Below are 20,625 nucleotides of genomic sequence, written 5' to 3'. Positions count from 1 at the left end.
AGAAGAGGTCGCTAGCGCTGGCATGTGCAAAGGAGCACAAGCAGCCTGACCAGGGTCGGTAGCGGGCGAGAGTTAGTTTTGGGGGGGGGGGGGGGGGTAGAGAAGAGGTCGCTAGCGCTGGCATGTGCAAGGGAGCACAAGCAGCCTGACAACGGTCGGTAGTGGGCGAGAGTTATATATATTTTTTTTTTGGGGGGGGAGAGAAGAGGTCGCTAGCGCTGGCATGTGCAAGGGAGCACAAGCAGCCTGACCAGGGTCGGTAGCGGGCGAGAGTTAGTTTTTGGGGGGGAGGGGGGGGAGAGAAGAGGTCGCTAGCGCTGGCATGTGCAAGGGAGCACAAGCAGCCTGACCAGGGTCGGTAGCGGGCGAGAGTTAGTTTTTTGGGGGGGGGGGGGGGAGAGAGAAGAGGTCGCTAGCGCTGGCATGTGCAAGGGAGCACAAGCAGCCTGACCAGGGTCGGTAGCGGGCGAGAGTTAGTTTTTTTTTTGGGGGGGGGGGGAGAGGTCGCTAGCGCTGGCATGTGCAGTGGAGCACAAGCAGCCTGACCAGGGTCGGTAGCGGGCGAGAGTTAGTTGTTGTTTTTTTTTGGGGGGGGGGGGGGGGGGAGAGAAGAGGTCGCTAGCGCTGGCATGTGCAAGGGAGCCCAAGCAGCCTGACGATGGTCGGTAGCGGGCGAGAATTAGTTTTTTTGGGGGGAGAGGTCGCTAGCGCTGGCATGTGCAAGGGAGTACAAGCAGCCTGACCAGGGTCGGTAGCGGGCGAGAGTTAGTTTTGGTGCTATTGAATTTGCAAATGTCCCGTAGGATTAAAGTAAAATAGAAAATGTTGTGTAATTTCTAGAAGGTAATTTTGACGCATAATTTAGAAAGGTTGATCAAAATTGAAAATGAAATAATACGTTTAATTGTATAATACTTTAATATTCAATTTAATTCAAATAATTTATTTCATATATGAATCATATAAAATGGAACAAAATAAGAACATAAAATTTACATCAGATATATATAGTAATAGTACTGAGGAATAGGCCTACTACATCCATCCTGTTGTGTGTTTGCCAGGTATCGGGTATGCCGCCGTCGTGATGGCCGCGTGGCTCAACACCTACTACATCGTGATCCTGTCGTGGGCGCTGTTCTACCTGTGCTGTTCGTTCGCCGCACGCCTGCCCTGGTCATCGTGCGAAAACTGGTGGAACACGGAAACCTGCCTGTCAGAGTACGAACGCGACAAGCTGCCATTCAACTGCACCAACGCCACGGACTGGTTCGAGGTGAACACGACGTCGTCGTTGAACAAGTCGACGGTGTTGACGCAGTACTCAGACTTCAACTGCACGCAGACGTACGACGGGAACCGCTTCTCGTCCCCCATCAGGGAGTTCTGGGAGTAAGTATAATAATTGTTGTTTCTGCATAGGGATGTTCTCATAGAAACTGGTGGTTTTTAAATGGAACTGGGTTGGGCTGGCTGTGTTCGGCTGAACTGGGTGAGACTGTGTTGTGGTGGGCTGTGGTGGGCTGGGTTTTGTTGGGCTGGGCTGAACTGGGCGATGCTGAGCTGGGTTTGGCGGGACTGGGTTGGATTGGGGTTGGGCTGGACTAGTTATGTTCGGCTGAACTGGGCGATGCTGAGCTGGGTTTGGCGGGACTGGGTTGGATTGGGGTTGGGCTGGACTAGTTATGTTCGGCTGAACTGGGCGAGGCTGAGCTGGGTTTGGCTGGACTGGGTTGGGTTGGGGTTGGGCTGGGCTGGCTATGTTCGGCTGAACTGGGCGATGCTGAGCTGGGTTTGGCTGGACTGGGTTGGATTGGGGTTGGGCTGGACTAGTTATGTTCGGCTGAACTGGGCGAGGCTGAGCTGGGTTTGGCTGGACTGGGTTGGATTGGGGTTGGGCTGGACTAGTTATGTTCGGCTGAACTGGGCGATGCTGAGCTGGGTTTGGCTGGACTGGGTTGGATTGGGGTTGGGCTGGACTAGTTATGTTCGGCTGAACTGGTTATGTTCGGCTGAACTGGGCGAGGCTGAGCTGGGTTTGGCGGGACTGGGTTGGATTGGGGTTGGGCTGGACTAGTTATGTTCGGCTGAACTGGGCGAGGCTGAGCTGGGTTTGGCTGGACTGGGTTGGGTTGGGGTTGGGCTGGGCTGGCTATGTTCGGCTGAACTGGGCGATGCTGAGCTGGGTTTGGCTGGACTGGGTTGGATTGGGGTTGGGCTGGACTAGTTATGTTCGGCTGAACTGGGCGAGGCTGAGCTGGGTTTGGCTGGACTGGGTTGGATTGGGGTTGGGCTGGACTAGTTATGTTCGGCTGAACTGGGCGATGCTGAGCTGGGTTTGGCTGGACTGGGTTGGATTGGGGTTGGGCTGGACTAGTTATGTTCGGCTGAACTGGTTATGTTCGGCTGAACTGGGCGAGGCTGAGCTGGGTTTGGCTGGACTGGGTTGGGTTGGGGTTGGGCTGGGCTGGCTATGTTCGGCTGAACTGGGCGAGGCTGAGTTGGGTTTGGCTGGACTGGGTTGGGTTGGGGTTGGGGTTGGGCTGGGCTGGCTATGTTCGGCTGAACTGGGCGAGGCTGTGCTATGGTGGGCTGTGGTGGACTGTGTTTAGATGGACTGGGCTAGACGGTTCTCAGCTGGGTTGGATTGTGTTGGGCTAGTCGGATTAATATATAAGTGATCCCCCTCCCCAATAGTTGCTGGCATCTTCCCAATGTTTGCGTACAAATCAGTATTTCAGCATCCAGGAGTTTTGTTATACTTACACGTGCTTGTTCTCATTTATTATTGTACTTAAGAAAATCAACCTGCCACTTCTGGGAATTCTTGTGGTAATTATATATATTAAAGTACATTTCTTTTATCTTAGACTCTCACGCTGCAGAGCCGTACAGTAATTTGACATTTCTCTTCATCGAACATAAAGGATGTTTTGGAATGACATACTCAGGGGCGTATCCAGTTTTATGTGAAGGGGGATTAAGGAAAGGAAAGAAATGGTTTATTTAACGACGCACTGAACACATTTTATTTACGGTAATATGGCGTCAGACATATGGTTAAGGACCACACATATATTGAGGGGTTAACCCGCTGTCGCCACTTCATGGGCTACTCTTTTCGATTAGCAGCAAGGGATCTTTTATATGCACCATCTCATAGACAGGATAGCACATACCACGGCCTTTGATATACCAGTCATGGTGCACTGGCTGGAGCGAGAAATAGCACAATGGGCCCACTGACAGGGATCGATCCCAAACTGACCGCGCATCAAGCGAGCTACGTCTCGCCCGTGAAGGGGGATTAGTTCACAACATTCTACAATGGTCAAGTTTGAATTTGTTGAATAGAAATGAGTCGAGCTCTCGATGAGAGACGAGATCTGTAAAAGCATGGCAGAAGAAAAGAAAAAAGTGCGGAGTCACAGGATCGTTCTTCCATTCTCTGGGTCCACCAATGATACATAAGAAGAATAATGGGGAACATCCTTGATAGATCTTTAAAATGCCTGTGTATTTATTGCCAATGTATATTGTTAACGGTAACATTACGAGACGATTTGCACAGTTAGGTTGATGTCATCATTTATGTTTAATTGTAACTATTTACAATCTTTGCAGATGGTTTGAGACCGTTTTATTTGTTACATAAGAACTCTTCCCCGCCAGATATAATGTTTTTTCACTTTACAGTATTTAAAGTTTCATATTACTAGTTTTTATCTCTTAAGTACTATTCCAGAATTGATCACATGCATGGGCGGGAGATCAATTTGTGTGTATACATACCATAAATGATATATCATTTTATTTAAAGTATGCATAGAGACACATATTGCAGCAGATCGACAACGTATACAATATTAATTACGGTACCTCCCGCTCTTCCCCCACCCCATGTGATTAGTTCTGAATTTACTTGTGGTTTACAGGCGATACGCTCTACAGATCAGCGACGGTATCGACAACCCCGGCAACGTCCGCTGGCAGCTGGCCTTGACCTTGCTCACTGTCTGGATCCTCTGCTACTTCTGCATCTGGAAAGGCGTCAAATGGACAGGCAAGGTGCGATCTATCTCTGGTGTTTATTGAACTCCGCATCTACACGGATACCATCTCTTAGAGTCACGTCCTTTTCCTGATTCTGTTTTATTTCAGTTTATTGGAAATGAATCATTGTCCTTCATGGTCGTGTTGATTTTTAATTTAATTCCATCATAAATGCACATATTCATAGCTTTTTCGCGATATCCTTTGGGCGTTTATGAACAGGTATGCCATTTTGAACTTAATATGTTGTTCTTATGTTGTTGATTTTGTTTTGTTTTGTTTTTCGGTTTGATGTTTTAAGAATAACTGTGCAAGTCAAGTCTGCCATTCTGCTGCAATTATTTGCATACACAGTGCAAAACGCTAATTAAAATTTGTAGAATTTAGAAATAAAAAGGACTGTTATACATGTATATTAAAAACTATGCCTTTATAAAAATACATCACAATTAATTAATTTAATTAATTAATATCATTGGAAACGGGTTTTTCTGCGGTTTTCGTCTGCCTAGAGGACATATGTATACCATTTGAACTAAACGACCAAGTGAATTATCTGTTGTACATTTTAAATGTGAAAAAAACTGTCCTTAGTAAACTCTCCGGCTTATCATATTTAGAAGTCATTTGTCGTTCACGTCTTTAAAGAGATGCTAAAAATAGCAGTTCTAACTAGCTGTTTGAATTAGGTCAGCGGTTTGTACTTGATCGTTGAGGAGGAAATTACAGTGAGAAGACAAGACACGAATGAGCAATCAGCTGTCAAATGTCTGCACCAGGTCTGTCAGCCATGGCATCAAAGACTGCTACAGTGGACCAAATGAATTCACAAGAGTCATAATGTTATCATGTTATAACAAAACGTATACAAGCACAACCTGAACAAAAATAAAATAAAAATAAAAAACCCAACCCCTAAAAAAACCCACGCCAAAAAACCCCACAACAATCACACACACCCAAACAAAAACAACAACAACAATAAAAATAATAATAATAATAATAATAATAAAAAACCAACCCCCCCCCCCAATTTTTTTTTTTTTTTTTTTTTTAATATGCTTCATAGTATATGTTAAAAATATACTGCATAATTCATTCCTAATATGGGTTTTTTAAATATACATATGAAATTATTAGGAGGTAAAATCCAATTTGAGCTTCTACAAATATTAGAACCACCAAAAACATGTTGGATATGCTGACACTGATACTATAAAGACGAAAATGTAATTCTGGTCATCAGAAAGACTTCTTTATCCGGAATCATGTTAAATTGTCAACAATCTGATTGAAATCATCTCTACTGGTCTACCAGTTAATAGTTATAGACTGATTTCAATCAGACTGAATTGGCAGCAAAGTCAGGGCAGTCCCTTTAATTCAGTTACAGATTAAACACTGATACTTTCACTAATATGACGCGGGTCACTACATCGGACAACAAAAACAAAAACAAAACATTTCTGTGGCAAATGTTTGTTAAAAACAAATGAATACTTGATTCTGTATAAACATGTCATAGAGGTTTAGAAGGACACAATAAAGGTCTAGAAAAAATATGGTGGCAATTTGTCCAAACATGGTAAGTGTACCAAATCCAAGATGGCCGCCATCGTGTATTAAGCATAAACAGCTTGATATTATATGTATTTTTCATCATATTGTGGTATTAAAAATAATTATTTGGACTCTCGTTGTTCAAATCCTAAATTCGCTTGTGTTATTGGTTAATTATTATATAGTGTTTTTGTCTCCGCAGGTTGTGTATGTGACGGCTCTGTTTCCATACATGCTTCTCTTCGCTCTGCTCATCCGGGGCCTCACTCTGCCGGGAGCCATAGAAGGAATTAAATTCTACATTGTTCCAGATATGTCCAAACTCACTGAATCAAACGTAAGTCTCTTGTGCTGTTGTTGAAGTAGTAGTATCATTTACAACTGTTGATATTTACAGCTAGATCAAAGAGGGAGGACCAGGGGACCATTCGCCCATAATATATCCCACTGCCTATTTTTTTCTGGCTTTTTAAAACGATTTTTTACCAGGTTGCTTTTTAACGAGTTGGTCAATGTGCCTTTTCCCCCTTAACCCCCTCCCCAATATTTCCGACGCCATATAACCGTAAATAAAATATGCAGAATGCGTCGTTAAATAAATCATTTCCTTCCTTCCATCCCCAATATTTTTTTTATCCGTCCCTGGTGTCAGCCATATCGTATTTAATTTCTAAATTTTATACAATGAACTGTATATAGAAACATAAATTATGTTATATGTTTTGAATATGTATATTTTTAAGTAATAAAATATTTATATTGTTATTTTTTGTCTTCATCATACACATGTAATGCCCACAGATGGTAGTACCGACTGTTGTTACTTTAAAGAACGACAGCTAAGCAGTTAACGGTTACATATTTTGGTCCTGTATATAACAGCCAACGTCTATAGTAACCATGTTCGCAAAGTTAGGTCAGGTCAGGTCATAGGGCTTAACATGCACATTCAGAGCAAGTTATTGTAGCGCACGCCTGTCATGGGCACAGGTGCCGACTTACGCTGGCTCCTTCGTCCAGGACAGGAAAGGGGTTGGTTGGTGTGGGGTGGGGGAGGGAGAGAAGGGGCCGGTTGCGCTAGTTCAGTGCCAGAGAACACTGGCAGCCCGACCAGAGTCGGTAACGGGCGGGGTTCGCAAGCTTTCTGGAGTTGCTGTTATATACAACTCAACTCCATACCCACTGGCGGACCCAGAGTGATGTCACAAGGGTTCCGTGACAGGGGATCTGGACATCTTTATTTCAAACATTTCCTGGAACATGATTTCGAACACTCTTACAGTTCTTTTGCAGGTCTGATCATTTACCTTCGGCAAACTCAAACTTACCTTTTCTAGAATCCTTACCAAATCCTGGATCTGCCCTTGATATACTATATAGTATAAGAAATTGTACATCTAATATTAGTTTTAACAAGAGAATCACGATGTTAAATATAGACACGTCAATATGTCACTTACAACTGAATACAATGAAAGCAAAACGGACAAAAAGCAAGAGAGAGCGCGAGAACAATGTTGTCGTTTGGGTTGAAAATGATCGACTACATCCTAGCTGACAGACAAACTACCACACAGCTTGTTACGTCGATTCTAACACAGCTGAGACTCTCGTAGTAATGATAATCGTCAGTTCGGGAACATTGTGACGAACAGCTGCTCAAAGTCTTGATCAACTCAATTAACCCAATCAAAACAAGGTTGACCTGTTTCAGAATCTATTTTTATTTCTGTATTAGGTTATTGGCCTGGGCTAATATCATAACCCTATCACAATCAATAAATCAAAATGAACGAAACGAGGGATGCTTCAGACACTCGGTGTAAGGGGTTTGTGCGTAGTTAAACTACAGGATATAAGGCCCACACTACTGAATAAACTGCCTGTCTGTTTAAACTGGTATCTAGTGGTCATAAGTAGTAGTATTTGTATCTGTGTATTATACAAATATATGTGTATTATACAAGTATATGTGTATTATACAAATATATGTGTATTATACAGGTATATGTGTATTATACAGGTATATGTGTATTATACAAGTATGTGTATTATACAGATATATGTGTGGTATATGTGTATTATATAGATATATGTGTATTATACAGGTATATGTGATTTATACAGGTATATGTGTATTATACAGGTATATGTGTATTATACAGGTGTAGACTGAGTTAGTATCTAGTGGCCGATCATGTATTATGTGTGTATTATACAGATGTGTATTGACGTTAACATCTAGTGACCGCTCGTGTAGAAGTATCTGTGTATTATGCAGGTGTGGATTGACGCTGTTATTTAGCAGCCGCTCAAAGATTATTTATGTATCACTCGTGTAATACTCTCTCTCTCTCTCTCTCTCTCTCTCTCTCTCTCTCTCTCTCTCTCTCTCTCTCTCTGTGTGTGTGTGTGTGTATATATATATATATATATATATATATATATATATATATATATATATATATATGTGTGTATATATACTACTCAAAAGAATTTAAGGGTCAAAAATTTATAACCAAATAAGTTTCAGAGTGTATTAGATTGATGATGTAAACTACACCAATTTTTTTTATTTATTGTTCCATATTTACAAAAACCCACAAATAAACGTCACTGTATACAAGAAAGTCACATGACATGCTGTCAAAGTTGAAGGTTGTCAAACATGGATTTTACACATTAGAACATTCGTTTAATAGTGTGTGAATCCACCCCTGGCGTGAATACACTCGACACATCGTTGCCTCATGCTGTTGATCAGACGTCTGAAGAACTCTTGGGGAATGGCCTGCCACTCTGCCATAAGAAGTTGACCCAGATCATGAAGGTTGGCCGGAGGAGCATGGTTATCCCGAACTCTCCTGCCTAATTCGTCCCAGGCGTACTCTATTGGGGCCAAGTCAGGCGAATATGCTGGCCAATCCATCCTGGCGATACCTTGTTGTCTGAGAAAGTCCGTTACCACCCTGGCGCGGTGGGATCTGGCATTGTCATCCTGCAGAACTGCCCCGCCGCCAATCTGCTGAAGGCCTGGAAGAACCAACGGCCGGATAATCTCATTCAGATAGCGGATTCCATTCAGACTGCCATCCACCACATAGAGGGGGGGGGGGGGGTCCTGTGGTGGATAGAGATGCCGCCCCACACCATGACGCTGCCACCACCGAACCGGTGACGTTGTCTAACGTTAACGTCAGCGAAGCGCTCCCCAGGACGTCTGTAGACACGAACCCGACCGTCGTTGAACTGGAGACTAAACCTGGACTCATCAGTGAACATCACTCGACCCCACTGAACACGTTGCCACCGCAGATGAAGCGTGCACCAGTGTCGTCTGGCCGTTCTGTGACGTGGTACGAGTGGTGGTCGAACAGCCTGGCGACGGCAGCGTAGATTATTGGCTCTCAGACGATTGCGTATGGTTTGATCAGACACTCGAGTTCCAGTCGCAGTCCGCAGATTGTCACGTAATCGGCGTGCAGTGGTTGTGCGTTGACGTAGAGCCATATTGGTGATGTAGCGGTCCTCTCTATTTGTAGTGCTTCGGGGTCTTCCCGAACGTGGACGATTTCGAACAGAATTTGTTGCTTGGTACCGTTGCCACAGTCGGCCAACGACACTCTGACTGACACCAAGTCTCAGAGCAACATTTCTTTGCGTATTGCCATCCTGAAGCCAAGCAATAGCCCTTCCTCGATCTTCGATAGTCAGTTGAAGTCGTACCATTGTCGAATTTGTAGTGTGCACCGTACACGAACGCAAGCTCCAATTATACGGAAATTCAGCATTGGGAACATGGAATACATGTGCAAAGCGTGCAAATGAAGCGCTTTGTGAAAAAGCAAGTTATGGGCACTTAGCAGACCTTTCGCTTTCGCCCTAATTTACGTGCAAATGTAAGCATGTTTTCGCCATTAGAACTAGTCGACAGTGTCAATGACAGTGGATTTTAATTCATTTATGGGTTGCTTAGACCCACTTTCGTCAAAATGGAACAATACCATGCGTGACATTATGGTCTAGCTAATATAACTGACATTCAGAAAATAAGGTCGAAAATCTCGTCTGACCCTTAAATTCTTTTGAGTAGTACATGTATCACTCATGTAGTATTATCTATATGTATTACGCATGTAGTATTATCTATATATCACTCATGTAGTATTAGCTATGTATCATGCATGTAGTATTAGCTATGTATCACTCGTGTAGTAGTATTTATGTATCAGACATGTGATATTATCTATCTATCACTCGTGTAATATTATCTATGCGTCACTCATGTAGTTATTAGCTATCTATCACTCATGTAGTATTAGCTATGTATCACTCGTGTAGTATTGTCTATGTATCAATCATGTAGTATTATCTATGTATCACTCATGTAATATTATCTATATATCACTGATATAGTATTAGCTATCTATCACTCATGTAATATTATTCTATATATCACTCGTGTAATATTATCTATGTGTCACTCGTGTAGTAATATCTACATGTCACTCATGTGATATTATCTATGTATTACACAGGTGTGGATCGACGCTGCCTCACAGATCCTCTTCTCGTACGGGTTAGGTCTCGGAACCATGATCGCGCTGGGCAGCTATAACAAGTTCCACAACAACGTCTACAAGTAGGTTTAATAGTGAATACACAACACAGTTAACAAGACCACTCATATCAGTGTTCGGGCTTTCCAAGCACTATAACCGGCCTCGGTGGCGTAGTGGTTAGGCCATCGGTCTACAGGCTGGTAGGTACTGGGTTCGGATCCCAGTCGAGGCATGGGATTTTTAATCCAGATACCGACTCCAAACCCTGAGTGAGTGCTCCGCAAGGCTCAATGGGTAGGTGTAAACCACTTGCACCGACCAGTGATCCATAACTGGTTCAACAAAGGCCATGGTTTGTGCTATCCTGCCTGTGGGAAGCGCAAATAAAAGATCCCTTGCTGCCTGTCGTAAAAGAGTAGCCTATGTGCCGACAGCGGGTTTCCTCTAAAAAAAATCTGTGTGGTCCTTAACCATATGTCTGACGCCATATAACCGTAAATAAAATGTGTTGAGTGCGTCGTTAAAATAAAACACTTTTTTCTTTCCAAGCACTATAATTTATAGTTTTTATAATTATAGTTTTGGGATATCACCAACGTATTACAGGCTTTCATTGCCACGGCGATTATTTTAGAGTAAGTACGGCCCTACGAATAGTATGAAAACACGATGTTGTTGTTTTCCAGAGACGCCGTCTTGATATCGTGTCTCAACAGCTCGACAAGCGTCTTCGCCGGATTCGTCATCTTCTCCGTCGTCGGCTTCATGGCCAAAGAACAACAGAAACCCGTGTCCAAGGTCGTCGCATCAGGTACGATGTCATCACGTGTGGCAGTTTGGTGAATTACCGTTTATAAACATTAGGATTTTAATACCATAATACAGAACCGCCGTGCTAAATTAGGGCTGTTTTCCATGTCCGCGGTTTTTTACGAAGGCGCGGGCGCGGAGAGCAGTAAGCAGACATTAAAACAAAATTCGATCTATGGCTATTAATAGGAATGTTTCCACATGGAAAACTAGCGAGATGAGTCCATTGCTTCCTATGCAATGGTTGTGTAAATTGATCTTTTGATTTTCAATGCGTAGAAATGCTTCTGAGCAGACTTTAATTTCATTTTATCAGACCACACCGTTTAAAGGGAGCTATTACTCTGGCTGCTTATCACTCCCCTGGGATTAGTCCAAGGAGAGTAATTTTTAAATTTCCTTAAAGAAAACAGTACTACGAAAGGATTAAATATCAATGTTCAAACTGATAAACTCTCAAATGGCTCCCCATAAATTCATTAGGGGAGCAATGAATAATACCACTCAATGTCTTTAACGGCAACGTCTGCTTTAGAAATGTTACCAGACACAGATCTAGGATTTTAAATAGCAAAAGTCAAAGTTTATTTTTATTTAACGACACCACTAGAGCATATTGACTCATTAGTCGTCGGCAATTGGGTGTTTTTTTTAAAAACGAAGATGTAACCTTAAAGGGACATACCCTAGTTTTTAAAAACTAAGTAATATTTTTTACTATTAGAGCCGTTCATGATCACTGAAATAAAACATTACTTATATTTTATTATTTAGATTATCCCTTTTCGTACAACCGAAGTTTTTCTGTTCATCCTGATATTTCTAATACCACAAAATGCATTTTTCATATTTTTAAAAACGCACGTGCGTCTGAGAAGTAACGGTTATGGAGTTGCGTTTTAGTCTGGTTTTAAGGGATTTCGACGTCACAGACTCAGGTTTGTAAATTAACCAAACTTAGTGTCCATTTTTACGGGTTGAAACTGGGGTCCATGTGTTTAAAAACTAGGGTCTGTTCCTTTAATGTAATGTAGTTCGTTGGGGTTAATAAATAAGCCTATTTCGCCTTATGAAAATGTAACATTAATCACTGAACCAAAAGCAGGTGGGGCTGGCTAGGCTGAGCTTATTAATCCATCACCTAATTTCGGGGCTGATCAGGCTCTCATAAACATTTTGTCTTCTATATTTCAAAAGTTCCACTATGGTCAGTGGCGGATCCAAAAAATCCATTTAGGGGTTCTGACTTTTTATTAGTTATTCCTCGGATTCTCCAACGTAAAAAATGAATATATATATATTTTTTTTTGAACGCCGTAGAATGGTGCTCATCAGTGGCACTAAGTCGGCTGATAAAAATATAACTATATTTTGAACGTCGTAGAGTGGTGCTCATCGGTGGCACTAAGTCGGCTGATAAAAATATAACTGTTACAGACTTTTTCGGGGGGGGGGGGGGGGGGGGCTTCCCTTAGATCCGCCACTGATAACACTGCTGACAGTGTGATGTGAATTTGGCTTTGTCCCCAGGTCCGGGACTGACGTTCCTCGCGTACCCGTCAGCCCTGGTCCAGCTGCCCATCTCGCCCCTGTGGTCGATCCTGTTCTTCCTGATGATGCTGATGCTGGGGATGGACAGCCAGTTCTGCACGATGGAGGGTTTCTTCACGGCGCTCATTGACGAGTACCCACACACCCTGCGAAAACACCGGGAACTCTTCATAGGAGGCGTGTGCTTTCTGTCCTATCTCATCGGACTGTCCATGGTTACAGAGGTATATACATGTATTTTCATTTATACCGTTACAACAACTATACCCAATGTTTCGGCTGCCGTCAAGTTGCCTTCCTTTGACGAACTTGATTCTCTGACAGTTTGTGTGATATCTATCTAACTTAAAATTCGACACTTATTCTGATACTATTACATGTCATTCAACTGTAAATGTTTTATTCCAGGGTGGGATGTACGTCTTCCAAATATTCGACACATATTCTGATACTATTATAAGTCATTCAGTTGTAAATGTTTTATTCCAGGGTGGGATGTACGTCTTCCAAATATTCGACACATATTCTGATACTATTATAAGTCATTCAGTTGTAAATGTTTTATTCCAGGGTGGGATGTACGTCTTCCAAATATTCGACACATATTCTGATACTATTATAAGTCATTCAGTTGTAAATGTTTTATTCCAGGGTGGGATGTACGTCTTCCAAATATTCGACACATATTCTGATACTATTATAAGTCATTCAGTTGTAAATGTTTTATTCCAGGGTGGGATGTACGTCTTCCAAATATTCGACACATATTCTGATACTATTATAAGTCATTCAGTTGTAAATGTTTTATTCCAGGGTGGGATGTACGTCTTCCAAATATTCGACACATATTCTGATACTATTATAAGTCATTCAACTATAAATGTTTTATTCCAGGGTGGGATGTACGTCTTCCAAATATTCGACACATATTCTGATACTATTATAAGTCATTCAACTATAAATGTTTTATTCCAGGGTGGGATGTACGTCTTCCAAATATTCGACACATATTCTGCCAGCGGGTTTGCTCTGTTGCTTCTCACATTCTTCGAGTGCATAGCGGTTGCGTGGGTTTATGGTAAGATGTTTATATTAGTTCAATTTGGACCAGGATGCCAACATACATATAAACTATAGCCATAATGTATCCTTTACATTCTTAACAGAATCGTGATTATTGAAATTTGCTTAGTGTTTTACAGTAATTTAATAATATTACTTTTGTTAGGTGATACACGTCACATATATATATATATGTGTATGTGTGTGTGTGCGTGTGTGCGTGTGTGTGCGTGCGTGCGTGCGCGCGCGTGCGTGTGTGTGCGTGCGTGCGTGCGTGTGTGTGTGTGTGCGTGTGTATCTTTTTATCTATGTATATGTTTATTTATGTTTATATGTATTTTGTTTAAAAGTTAACTTAACTGATTTCGTATCTAAAAATGACCACACTATGATAGATACTTTATTGATTGATTGATTGAAAATTACTGTCACCGTTATTGTAATATTTGTAATTAGAAGAGGGCCTCTGAAACTGGATAACTTTTGAATATATATAGTATATACAGTAAAATATGTTTTCAATTATAGATAGATCTGTGCAGGCCAATTGTTTAATAATGCTAAAACTTTTTCTGATTTAAAAACAAAAACCCAGGTGTGAATCGTTTCTATGAAAACTTGAATGAGATGTTTGGATTCTACCCAAGTTTCTACTGGAAAATATGCTGGTGTGTTACCACTCCCGCCATCACACTGGTAAGTGGGCAGCAGCAACTAACCAATCGTTTTTTATTATTTAATATTTTTACGGAAATGCATAAGATTATGAAAACTCTTTAAACCCTTCCATTCTGTACAGTGGAAATAAACTGGCATACATATATACTTACACACAAAACCCACAAACCCCCCACAAACCCCGCCCAAGCCCTCAACAACAACAAAAAAATTATTTAAAAAGAACAACACAAACAAATGTATTAATATTGAATAGTTGTACCTAACATTTTAATATTATTATGCGAACCCATTAACTACTTTCGTTTTGTATAACAGAATGAAACTAGCATACAAATATATGTACAAAACATTAAAATATTACGTAATTATTAAACAGCTTTGATTGAAAAGTTCGTCAAGGAATATGAAAAACAGCTTTTAATGTATGAAATAGCGCAATGTAATGACAGACAACGTAGCATCGCCGTATATAAAAATGCTCCTATATTTATCACACTCACTGGAACATATTTCCCCCACAGGGAATAGTGATATTCAGTCTGACGACGTTTACCCCAGTGACGTATATCAACTACAAGTTCCCGACGTGGGCTCACGTGGTGGGCATCTTCCAGATCATGTCATCGCTGGGCATCATCCCCGCCTACATGGTGTACAAGATCATTGTCACGAAAGGCTCTCTACGACAGGTGAGTGCTTGCTGATAGGGTGTCCACGAGTACTCGAACACGGGCAGAGTCTAGTAAGACTCGAGTCTGTTCACAAAAGTCGAATGTGTGGAATGCAATACAATGGGGCATGATTTGGTATCCATGTTCAGCGCTGGCAGTAAGATGCATAATGTTAGTTTACTTTATTCCTTAGTCGCATTATCATCTAGGGTAAATGTCGGATACTCGGGTCCGTGTCAAGTTTGACCCTAGGTGCTGAAGTCATAATTCAAATTCCGTTAACAAACTATCAGTTACATTTTATGATAAGCGTCGTACACCGACCAAAATCAAAGGCCAACTTGACATGTATGTTAGTAAATTAGTTTGTGAATAATAAATAACTAAAGTATCACACTCAAATGAGCTCTGTCTGGTGTTAGTTTTGATTTAGTAAACTAGTCTGGGAGTGGCAGTCCTCTTTGTGGCAGCGCAAGAAGGATGAAAACTCCAGTAAAGGATCTCCTTGGAGTAGCTGCCCTCTTATAGATGATGCACTAGATAGAGATTCACCGGTCCCGGTGGTGTCGTGGTTAAACCATCGGATATAAGGCTGGTAGGTACAGGGTTCGCAGCCCAATACCGGCTCCCACCCAGAACGAGTTTTAATAACTCAGTGGGTAGGTGTAAGACCACTACACCCTCTTCTCTCTCACTAACCACTAACCAACTAACCCACTGTCCTGGACAGACAGCCCAGATAGCTGATATGTGGGTCCAGGATCCAGGACAGCGTGTTTGAACCTTAATTTGGTATAAGCACGAAAATAAGTAAAAGAAAGAAAGAAAGACAGACAGACAGACAGAGATTCATGAAAATCAGCCACCATTCATGAACTTCCCATACGACTCTGCATTGTGCGGAGATACGGCCCTGCTCATGTATTACACTTGTGTTGTTCAAATTCATACCCATGGTCCTCGTCCACGCCCGTCATTCACGTGGTGATCTCTGCTTATTTTATACAGAGGATGAAGGAATTGTTCCGACCGAATGTCGACTTTCGGCGAGAGGATGCAAACCAGCCCCCTCCATATTCCACCATCCCGAGAATAACGACAGACGGAATAGCGAGGTTGTAGTCAACGACGTCAGCAGCTGGGTCGACATCTACGTCGTAGCTCTGAAGCAGCTGTCACCAGGGATTGGAACCTGATCAGGACGTAACTAATTTGTACAACATCTCTAACACATCAGATGGTTACATCGAGTCAATTGTAGTCAGGAAATATCTGCGTTTAATGGAGTTATAAGAGTTTCGTATACAAGAGTCAACAAAACAAACACTTGTATGAGACCCCTACTTTTTGAAAGCTTTTGGTCCATACACTGTTTGATACAAAAACATGTCTTGACCGTGGATGTCCAGACTTTATAAAACATCATTGGAGCACAGACGCGTCCCTTTAATTTGTAGTTGTCAAGAACCGCCATCAACGTTTATGTATTTTGATGAATTAACATGTACTGTTTTTGCGTTGTTTATGTGTAGATAAAACAAAAGTACCTCCGAGTTTTAGATGCAACGTATAATACACGTTTGCCATTTTAAAGTCACTGACCCTAGTTGCCGATGTCTAAAGTGTGTTTAGAGCCAATACGAACGACAGGATGACCAAAATGAGTTGCATTTGATTTAAACAAAAATAAATTAATAAAAAAGGAAAACAAAAACGTTTTTAAAAAGAAGGCTAATTTAAGCAGCTGTAATAGCCAACAATATTTGACACTGTCTGCTTGCTAGGGTCAGTTTCTTTAATCTATATATGTTGTTTAATAAAATTTACTCAATAGGAATTGTAAACAACTATTTATTCATGATTATATCAAAATTGTTATTAAATTATGTATTTAGTGTATTATATAATGTCATTTTAATCGACAGTTTTATATATGTTCCATTTGTTAATAATGATAATATGTAGATATTTTCACATATTCATACTAAAGAAAGCTTTGAAATTGTTTTTCTTCCAATGTTACGTAGAGATGTATTTGGGTGTACGTAGTGTTTATATGATTTCGTGTGTGTATACTTGTGTAAGCTGAGGTAGAAGAAAACCAGTTATTGTTGTCGATCACATGACTATGCATTTGTAGCTAAATGCAAAAATTGTATGTTTGTAGTGAAAAGCACGCAGTTTGGTTTGAGTTTTGTCCACATACCTATTTCACATTAGAGTATAGTTTTGGGACGTGTTACCGTAAAAGTGAACAATTTTCATTCACAGACACAATCCTCCTGTAATTATAATTAATTAGCCAATTCTCAACAGGATACGTTATCGGAATTAAACTATTTAGGAGCATGAACAATTTTGCAAATGTTTCATTGTGTTATAAAATTAAAATGTATCGTAACGTTTCTAACAAAAATATACAACTTTCTTTGCTTCTATCATTAAATTAAAACTCTAAGAACACTAATACCATACCTGTCCAAATTCATATATATGTCTTTCTTTTAATATGCCTGAACATAATTTTGTCATAGTTGTATCCATCGGAGACTACAGACAGTTTCAAAACCATGTCTTTTGTGAGTAACACTACTGGTAGTACTTAAAACATGGAATTCTTCAACGCCTAGCTACAATAATTAGACCACAAATCATGTGCCATGTGTACTACGGCAAGTACTAACCCTTATCGGGGATCTTTGCTGAATTTTAAAATGTTTAATTGATTGTAGGATATTTCAGGGATTTAGGAAGCATAGTCTGCCAAATATTCTTGTTTTGAAGTAAACTACCACCTCATTTTGGAGTATTTACATACGTCGTTGATTTTACGTGAAACGTAGTTAGTACATATGCATGTTTTAAAATTAACGACAGTGTACATTAAAACTGCAACTAACTAAAGGTGAAACGGTGGTACCTAGCCTGACATATCGGACTGAAAAAATATTTGGTATTACAGAATATTGAAATATTCTACAATGGCACAAAAAAAAGACAGAGCACTTGTTAATTTTATTTTTATTTTATTTTATTTTTTTTTGGGGGGGAGGGGGGTACTGCCCCTACCTCACTAGTCACGGTGTTGTAAAATAGTTGGCATCTGCCAATACAAGTCTGCAGGAAGAGTGACAAGGTGGTACAAGAAAACATAGTAGAAAAGGAGTAACATTTCCAAACAATGTACGAGGGTTGATCAAAACGTTTTAAGCCTAACCTGCTAACAGAAACGACAGTAAAATATAACTAATTTTATTTTTAAACATGGTCACCACGAACAAGCTATACTTTAGTTAAAACGTTCATGAAGCTTTTCTAAGCCACTCGAGTAAAAGGTTTTATCTTGCTCGTTTAACCACTCTTTGTAGCTGACTGAGCTGATCGCCATCCTCGTAACGCTTACCAAGGAGGTGACCCTTCAAACTGGGAGATAGGTCGAAGTCAAAAGGGGCCAGGTCTGGGGAATGAGTGGGTAAAACAACTGGAATACACAGTCTCGCAGAGCCACATTTGTAACCCTTGCCGAGCGATATGCTCACCTTTCGCGAACACCTGATATCATCACTGCTACGACAGTGATTCATGAGTGTATGTCATCACAGCTGTACGTATTCTGATGAGCTCTGTCCGGTCCTAGTTTTGATTTAGTAAATTATTCTGTGAGTGGCAGGCCTCCTTTTGGCGGTTGAAGAGGGATGAAACCGTCATTAAAGAATCTCTTCAGAAGTAGCTGTTCTCATATAGACGAGGCATTTAATAGAGATTCACGGAATCAAGCACTATTTTGCTAAATATCCATTCGACTCCGCACTGTGCAAAGATACGTCCCTAGCCATATATTACGGTTTTGTCGTTCAAATGAGTTAATATTGAACTGTAATGTGAACATCCCGAGGTATATAATCGGTATAGATTAGTCCCTCAGCATAGCAGAAAATGGTGCACATGATCTTGGTCCTTGAATTTCATTGGTGTTGGAGAATTCAGATCTTTCCATCGAACGAAGGCAAAGGGTCATAGTGATAAATCCATATTTCATCCCTGATTACTAAACGCTGCTTAGTATTTTCCCAGGTCAGATTGAACAGCTTGCGATTCTCCTCTGAACAATCTGGTTTGGCTTCATTTTGGGACCAAACGAGCACAGACTTAACACGTAGCCAAATGTTCATAGATAATGAATTCCGATGATCCATAACTGATCCTCAGAATGCCTAGTATCTGTCGCTCCATCACTCTTCAACCCTTCATCACAATTCGCTCTATGGCATCTACATTTTCCTGGCTTACCAATGTGGAAGGTCTGTCAGCCCTGGGGTCGTCGTCAACAGAGTTCAAATATGAAGGAGACTCTCCGAAGGCGTTATTTTTTCCTCTCATGTTAACAATGCAATAACGACACGGTGCTTGATTTTGATGTTTTTAGTTTTCGTGTCCACTAGGACGTGAAACAGTTAACATACAATTGATCAGAAAAGAAACGAACCTAAATTTTACATATTTCCAGACATTTAGATCAGACTTCATGTCCTTAAAACAAATGATAGATGTAGGATTGACCCTTCAGGGTTAGGCTTTGAACTTGCTGATTACGTCTCGTAATACCTGCTTGTGTTCCACTTTTGTTCATGGTCTTTGATAAATATATAATTACAAACCAGACGGTTGATTTTTTTCTAGTTTACTGTCAATATTATTTAATAAAACTTCAATGTAGCTTTGTGTTGTTGGTTTTTTTTTTAATATTCCCTATGCAACTATTGTAGACATTAAATCAGGCTACAATGGGAATATTTGTTACAGCGTCGTAGTTTATTAAATCTGTTGTGGGATTACCATGAATTCACATATTACGTCACAAAGTACAGTGACTGGTGATAGGATATAGAACACTGTACACCCAACCTGTATCCCAGGATTGTCACCACCCCAACCATTCGGACTATGAATGTGAGCGTGTGTAAGTTTAGTTTCGTTTCTTATCAGGTGCGTGTACGGGGTGGGGGTGTTCGGGAGTCAAAACCCCTCCAGGGGTAACATGACTCATCCCCCTACAAACATCAAACGGCACACACCTGCAACATTATGAGATTGTATCCATGGGCTAAGGGAGGCAACTAGATCATTTCAGTTTGTCAATAACAGTAAAATTATTTCCCTTGATAACGATTATCCTAACAGGTTTAGTCTCTGTCCTTCTGTCTATCTGTCTGTCTGTCCCACAAATAGTTTTCCGAATAGGTTTTTTTCACAATGTACCGAAATACTGAGCTGAAATTTTGTTGTAGCTTTATTGTGTACTGTTACGGATCAAGTTCGACTTCTATGGTAATTTACCCATTTTTGACAAGAGTTATGGCCCATGAACTTAGAAGATAAAGAAATTGAATTTTTGTTTTGCAATGCCTAAAGATATTGCGATGAAATTTTGTGTATAGCTTTATCATGTTCTGTTACAGATCAAGTTTGACTTTCGTGGCAATTTACCCTTTTTTCACAGTGTTATGGTCCTTGAACTTAAAAGATAGAAATTTGTCTTACAGGCTTTTTTTTTTTTTGGTAATGCATCGCGATTTATCCATTTTTCAGTTATAGCCCGTGAACCTAAAGAGATAAGACAATGCGTTGGACAACGTAGGGGACATGTATATTGCTTTAACAGTACTCCGAGAATG

General features: G+C 40.8%; 1 protein-coding gene across 2 annotated transcripts in view; it reads left to right on the top strand.

The window, feature by feature from the left end:
• LOC121369247 (sodium- and chloride-dependent GABA transporter 1-like) overlaps positions 1-19,667 on the top strand; it is a 38,900-nt gene extending 19,233 nt beyond the window's left edge. For both annotated transcript variants that reach the window (XM_041494203.1, XM_041494204.1), the window contains 10 exons: positions 1,065-1,392; positions 3,936-4,068; positions 5,816-5,950; positions 10,152-10,255; positions 10,862-10,986; positions 12,516-12,760; positions 13,512-13,614; positions 14,194-14,294; positions 14,801-14,968; positions 15,959-19,667. In XM_041494203.1, coding sequence (XP_041350137.1) covers positions 1,065-1,392; positions 3,936-4,068; positions 5,816-5,950; positions 10,152-10,255; positions 10,862-10,986; positions 12,516-12,760; positions 13,512-13,614; positions 14,194-14,294; positions 14,801-14,968; positions 15,959-16,072 — 1,556 coding nt within the window. In that variant the 3' untranslated portion in view covers positions 16,073-19,667. The remainder of the gene's footprint in view (positions 1-1,064; positions 1,393-3,935; positions 4,069-5,815; positions 5,951-10,151; positions 10,256-10,861; positions 10,987-12,515; positions 12,761-13,511; positions 13,615-14,193; positions 14,295-14,800; positions 14,969-15,958) is intronic.
• Positions 19,668-20,625: the final 958 nt, after the last annotated feature.

The sequence above is a fragment of the Gigantopelta aegis genome, chromosome 3, assembly GCF_016097555.1.
Source record: "Gigantopelta aegis isolate Gae_Host chromosome 3, Gae_host_genome, whole genome shotgun sequence".
Classification (NCBI taxonomy): domain Eukaryota; kingdom Metazoa; phylum Mollusca; class Gastropoda; order Neomphalida; family Peltospiridae; genus Gigantopelta; species Gigantopelta aegis.
The sequence above is the reverse complement of the archived record's forward strand: the minus strand, read 5'-3'. Positions and strand labels throughout refer to the sequence as shown.